This window comes from Morone saxatilis, unplaced genomic scaffold (assembly GCF_004916995.1).
Source record: "Morone saxatilis isolate NCDOM2014 unplaced genomic scaffold, NCSU_SB_2.0 Contig2, whole genome shotgun sequence".
In the NCBI taxonomy this organism is placed as follows: domain Eukaryota; kingdom Metazoa; phylum Chordata; class Actinopteri; family Moronidae; genus Morone; species Morone saxatilis.
In genome coordinates, this window is record NW_023339762.1 from 1,561,497 (window position 1) to 1,568,357 (window position 6,861).

At 39.9% G+C, this 6,861-nt stretch overlaps 1 protein-coding gene across 1 annotated transcript; it reads right to left on the reverse strand.

Moving 5' to 3' along the window:
* Nucleotides 1–1,152: 1,152 nt before the first annotated feature.
* Nucleotides 1,153–3,081, reverse strand: foxl1 (forkhead box L1). Its single transcript, XM_035664583.1, has one exon. It carries the CDS (start codon nucleotides 2,933–2,935, stop codon nucleotides 1,778–1,780), a length of 1,158 nt encoding a protein of 385 aa, XP_035520476.1. The 5' UTR covers nucleotides 2,936–3,081; the 3' UTR covers nucleotides 1,153–1,777.
* Between the last annotated feature and the right edge of the window lie 3,780 nt (nucleotides 3,082–6,861).

Genomic DNA, 6,861 nt, shown 5'->3' on the forward strand with positions numbered 1-6,861 from the left:
TTAGCCTGGCAATCATCACTGCATATCTGTATATAACAGAAATATTAACAATAAGAAATAATACATTTAATTGAATACTTTTTAGAGTTAATTTACAGTTTATGTAGATTATGTATATAATTGTTATAAATTGCTACTGACAATTTTACACAAAAAGAGAGAGCAAACAGGTTTCTTTCTGTTGTGGTAATTTTAAAATGAATGTAAACTTAAATCATTGAATAAATTGACTATGAAATGTCAATGTCATACAACACAATGTTGGACCCTGCTCTCTTGAGTTAGATTTTTTTCCCCTGCCATATTTACTGAATTCTCCTGAAAACTCCAAAGGATGAAGTCATTCTGTCAACCTGTGCTCTTATTTCAATGCCAGTATTAAACTTACTGTATTTATTTGTGTAGCCTACCTCAGATAAGGCCCGTATGATACAGTGTGATTGGTTACATGTATCATTGAATTGTTTGATATTAAACACCTAACCTCATAATTAATCTCTTCACACATTAATGTGTGAATATATCATTTGTATCAATATTATCATATTCATTATTATTAGTACTTCCATTAGTAACACTAATATTACTATGAGTATTTAAAAAAAACCCTGCTGATTATTGAATGTTGTTTAATGGCTTCCCTGGTTCAGAGTAAATCTAATGGGTAACCAAGACACTGAAAACTGCAAGGGGGTGAAAAAGTGGACTTTTCAATTAAATTCCATAAATCAACATGACCTCCTGAGAAGTGTGTGAACCTGCAGAACTGCACCCTACATAATGCAGTGTAATTTTCTTTACAGTGGATTTATTATGAATGTTAGCTGATATTGAAATTGATTGATTTGTTACCTACTGTTATTATTCTTATTATCAAACTGAAACTGCTGCCAAGAAAGTAATTCTGCATCTGATTTCTATATCTAATCACTTTGGATAAATATATATATATATATATATATATATAATATTTTTTTATTATTATTTAAATGTAGGATGAAACACTCTGTCCTCTGCAGTTGAGACCTGGCAATCATCAACCATAAGCTTTATATTTCAGAACTGAAAAGGAAATACACAAAGATACATGTCACATGTCTCTTTTTGGAACAACTTTTGATCACAAAAAGGAATAACCTTCGGTGATGTCTCATTCAAATAGCAGCACTCCTTCTTTCAGCTCTTCCAACAACATTTCTATTCCCACAATTTTAAATGAAGCATGTTGTCATTGTATTACCAAACTAAACTTTATTTTGCACGTGAAATTCAGAGCAAGTGGAATTTAAAATAGCATTTGATTACATTGCTGAGTACTAAACATATTCTGGTATGTACGGCTTCCTCAGAGTTCCAATATACTGTATAGGCTACACATTCAAGATTCTTCACTGAATTCCGCAAACGCATTCACTCTAATGGTTTCCATCATCATGAATGAAGAGAGAAATGCTCGTGACCACGTGACAATGACAACATCCTTATATACTTTTACCTTTGTGTCGTATTAAGTATTACATTGCACAGCCGTATACTTTGAGGAGCAACAGTTTGGGAAACCACAAATCTGACAATTGCGCATGCGTAAAAATGATGTAAAGGCTTCCCTGCTGCTCCTTGTCACTGTCTGAACGTTACTGTACATGATGAAGATGACAGAGCTGCTGAAAAGAGCAGAACTGTAAGCTGTCTCACAGTAACGCATTATGCAAAGCTAATTACAGACGTTACACTTTTACGCATCTGTGCGTAAAACACATCAAATACATAACTGTACTTATTTCAAATGCAGTACTTTATCGGGGTATGTGAGTGACATGTAAGAGCAGAAGGGGAATCCCATCTGGTACAACTGATGCGGTCGAGCTCCGAGGACCACAGAAGAAGTCAAAGAGGGGCTCTGGCGCTCTGTCTCCGTTGTCAAACCGAGGATGCTGCTGCGCATTTCGTCTTCACTTTTTGCTAAGATACTCTCGATGCTAAAACCTTTCAATTTATCCCTGCTCGGAACATTTCCTTTGGGTCTGTGCTGCGCAAGTGCAGCCAAGTTTGTGTTTCCTGCGCAGCTGACGGCGCAGAGCGGACCTCTCTCTCTTTCTCTTCCGCTGAACGCTGACCCCCTCTCCTCTGGCTCCCGGCGAAGGGACGCGTCAGGGAGATGCGCACTGTCCATCCACAACGGAGCGTGTCTCGGAGGGGGACATGGCTCAGGCTCGGGGATATCATGCCTCCTTCCGGTGGACGCAAGGGTGTCTTGGTTGGGGAATACTTTAAGTCTCTGTATGGGGGGATTTTGCGGCTGTTCGACTAGAACAGCTTTATTGTCTGGTGGTGTCTCCATCCTCTCCGCATCCTGCCTCGTTGGCACCTCCGCTATCCCCGAGCCAGCCTGATGTTTCAGAGAGGATTGAGGGTCCCTGGATGGCCCCGGGCCCTTGGTGCGCCTGTGTGGAGTGGCTTTGGAGTCCACAGCCTCCTGCTGGCTCCTTGCCTTCCTCTTCCTCCGGCGGTAGTTGCCGTTCTCAAACATATCCAGGCACTTGGTATCCAGCGTCCAGAAGCTGCCTTTGCCGGGTCGGCCCTTTTCTCTAGGCACCTTGATGAAGCAGTCGTTCAGGGAGAGGTTGTGGCGGATGGAGTTCTGCCAGCCCTGCTTGTTGTCGTGATAAAAGGGGAACCTGTCCATGATGAACTGGTATATGCCGCTGAGCGTTGCGCGCTGCTCCGGTGCGCTCTTGATGGCCATGGCTATGAGCGCGATGTAACTGTAGGGCGGCTTCTGTGGAGGCTCCTGGCGGGCCGGCACGAAGCTCAAACCCGCCGGCACCACCCCTCCGCTGTCCCCTCCGTACAAGTAGATCAGCGGGGGACCGGAGAGGCTCAGAGCCGAGGACGGCACTCCGAGCGACGACAGACGGCCGTGGTAGAGAGTCATGGCGCCGAAGTGTGTCCCGGGGAAAGTTGAGCCTGCTCCCGGAGCTCCTCTCCTCCACCGACTGACTCCCCAGCCTCATGAGGGCCCCAGGAAATGTTAATAATTGTTGTACGTTTGCTGTGTTATGTTGACTTTGCACTGGGAAATAAATTGTCCATCATAAACAGTCGGTGGTGTTCTCAGCCCACCCACATTAATTAAAATTTCATTGCGCTGAAACTCCCTCATGTCTCCCCCCCTCTGCCCAGCAACCAATGAGGTGCCGGGTTATTCCCTCATCTGTTTATAGAATTAGTCGCTTGATAAGTCTGCCCACCCAGGTTGAATCAAGCTGTGTTTATTTGGAAAAATTTCCGGGCACCCAATACATAAACGCACTGATGTGCTGTTTGAAATATCACGTCCACCCCTGACGCTGAGAGTTGCTCACACAGAGAGAACAAGCAAACATTGCAGAGCCCTTTCTGGGAGTTGCTGTGGGTTCGCTCAAATGAAAACAAAGTGTATAAAAGGGAAAATAACTGAAACAATTTCTTTTAACTCTTGTCAGGCCCTGTTCTTGCCTCCAGTCCGACCGAACGGACGCAGAGGGGCTGTTTTTGTGTAGGAAGTGATTCTACAGCAAACAGCATTTTATTCAAAGGATATCTGAGGACACAGTAAATGATGGATGACTGACAATAATAATCACAATAACACTGGTACAGCTCTACTGCTGGTATACACATTATCACTATGGAAGTATTATTAAACTTATCATTCATATTTAATAATGTTTATTATTAATATGATTGCTGTTATAAGAAATGTTTGAATATGCACCATAATGTTTGTAAAATTTCACATTTCATGTTTAATTAATTGACTTGAGTTTTTACATTTATTTTATCTTCATCTTTAAATGTAAAAAGAGTCAAAAATCAAGTCACAAATCAGTGCTTGAACCTGATGAGTTAGTTTAACTCAAATTTTTTAAGGAAACCGATCGCCTGAAACCATTTAAATGTATTGCCTCCAACAATTTAAACATGAAAAAATATATTTACTATATAGGCTACTATACTATACTATACAGATATAGTAAGTAGATTACATTCATATGCACTTAAATTAAATTTACTCAGTTTTCTTATCTAAAGCAAATCATTACATTACCATTTAAATTTGATCAATTTGAGCTTGAAACCCCTGTTATAAATAGAATATCTTTGGGCTTTTATACTTTGTCGGAAAAAACAATCAATTCCAACAAGGACTCCAAGGACGAAATAATTTTGTTCACTCTCAGAGGGAATTTGGGGTCTGGATGGTTTTGTATGCTAGATAAATTCCTGGCAATTCTTTTTGTGTTAAAATTGCTATTTTTTTTCTGGAAAAATGTATAAAACCTACAGATATTGAACTACAACAAGAACCGATTATACCATTTGGGCAAAAGGGACAAATGCTCCGGGGCCCTAAACGCCACAGTTGACTGTGTGTCGTTTTAGAGATTGATTCCAAATGAATTCCTGACTGTTCTATACTTATTCTTTTCATGCATTCATTTGGCTAGTGACAGCTTGAAGATAGACAGGAAAGTGAGGAGAGAGAGAGGGAATGATGTGCAGCCAAGGGCTCCTGGACGCCCCCAGTTCCTGGAATTTCTTGCTTGATTTTTGCTCTCCATTATAATAACAAAAATGCTCAATTACATTACACATAATAAAATGACACAGTGGGAAATAGTCATATGTAGAGAGATGGTGACTCTGCTCACTGATATTGGCTCTTTGTATCAAATCTGAACTAAATGAAACACAGTGTTTTAATTGTCCTTTGAGAAGCAGCAGGCCGGCACTTAGGACTGTATTGCCTTACAAGGACAACATGGACAGTGTATTATTTGTAGATGTGAGCATGATGCTTTATATTATGTATTTTCCTGTTTATAGGTCAAAGGAGGATTATAACAACTTTACAAGTGCGCACAGCTGGCTCCTGCTTACATTAGGGGTTTGGAGCTTTCAGTGGATAAACTCAGAAGTCGGTCTTTTCCCTGTTTCTGCCTCCGCAGACGCTGATCCATTAGCAAATAAAACTAAACTAACATGCAAGTATAAGACATGTACAAGCCACAGCAAGCAGGATTCGACTTTTTCAAAGGGCATCTGCTGGAAAGTTCTTTCAATCTATACTGCAGAGGACACATTTTTTTGAATTTATATTAATAGTTCATTTTAATGCAAGACTGTATATGAGCTAGTTTACTCGACGTATGAGCCTATGATGTGAGCAGTTGAGAGTTTTAAAAGGGCTATTAACCACTTATTCCAGTGTTATTGCTGCAGCCTTAAAGACGCATAAAATCAGGTAATTTGCAAAACCTGAGTAATGTTTCAAATATGTTATTAGCATATTACGCAGGTTTCTACCCAGCTCACTGTACCATCCCATCTATGGATGCACAGAGGGCACAGAGGGCCTCTTCTGGGATGTCGGCAGAAAAATTGCAATGCATGTCTTGATGTTTTAAGCATTTTTTGCAATTACATTGTGGGAGAGAGTTAAAATTGCAAGACCGAATAGCTTTTTTTCCCCTCCAAAAAATCAAAAGCAACTTATAGTGAGAATAAAACCGCTAGCAGCTTGGTGATGTATGGCTCAGCATTTTGCAACACTGCTATGATCAGTAAAACTCACAACTAATAATAACATTCATAACTTTATTTATATAGCCGTTTTAATACAAACAAAGTGCTTTGACTGATGAAGCAAAGTAATAGCCGTGATACATATAACTATAGTTAAAAGTTATAAATAATGAATACCAAAAATAGAATAATAAGAGCAGAATAAAAGCTCTAAAAATAAAATAGATAGAATTACTGATTCTACAAACCTTATCTCCTCAGGCAGGTCATTCAAAAAGCCCCAGGGGGCCCTGATGGCAAAAGCACAGTCACCTTGAGGTTTAAGGCTCGACTTTAAAATAGCCAGAAGGGCCCCAGCTGAGGATCTAAGGCTGCAAACTGGCTCGTAAGGGGTCAACATTTCTACAATGATTGGGTAAATTTGTGGAAAACTTGCGGTGAATTGGTTGTTTTAGGTTAATTTAAGTTTAACTGTTGCGTTCACAAAGTTGCAACTTCCTGGAGGGACTGAGTCTAAACAAATTATGACCAGAGAGTTTATCAAGTCGAAATGTTAAAGATACCCTCCAGACATGTATCAAGACATATATACAAATAGTATATAGTATATAACAATAATGTCTGACATGTTTTTTTTACTCCTTTTGCTGCATTAAAAATGTCACAATCTATGAATATGCTGTTACGCTACATTTGAGCATTTACCATTGTCCTTTAAAAGCCTCACGTGGCCTCAGAAGCTGCTGTTCAGAAAAAGTGACATAGGCTTGTATAAATCCTTAATTCTTGAAATGATCTTATTTTGAAATGACCTCATTTATAACAAGCTATCAAGAGCTTTTCCTCCAAAATCAGTCAAACCCTAGTCACTTACAGGGGGGTGGCTGCCTGTCTTATGTCTTGGGTCACTTAGATGAGCTACAGATAGAGTTTGTAAGGACAGGATGGAATCAAATAAATCCTATGTCCAAGATATCATGATTAAAGACTCCCTTAAATGTTGTTCATTTCTAAAGTTTTCCTGCTGCATTCAAACCCTCACTCTGCACCGAACCTCTCAGCTTTATCCCATTACTAAGCCACAAATGTGTGTATTTGCTGACACCATCTGGACAAACAGAAAACTGCTTAGTGGTACATGCATTGCATTACATTACAGTATACACCGATCAGCCATAACATTGAGAGCACTGACAGGTGAAGTTAATAACACTGACTATCTGGTTATCATGGCTCCTGTCAGTGGGTGGGATATATTAGGCAGTAAGTGAACATTTTGTCCTCCAGTTGATG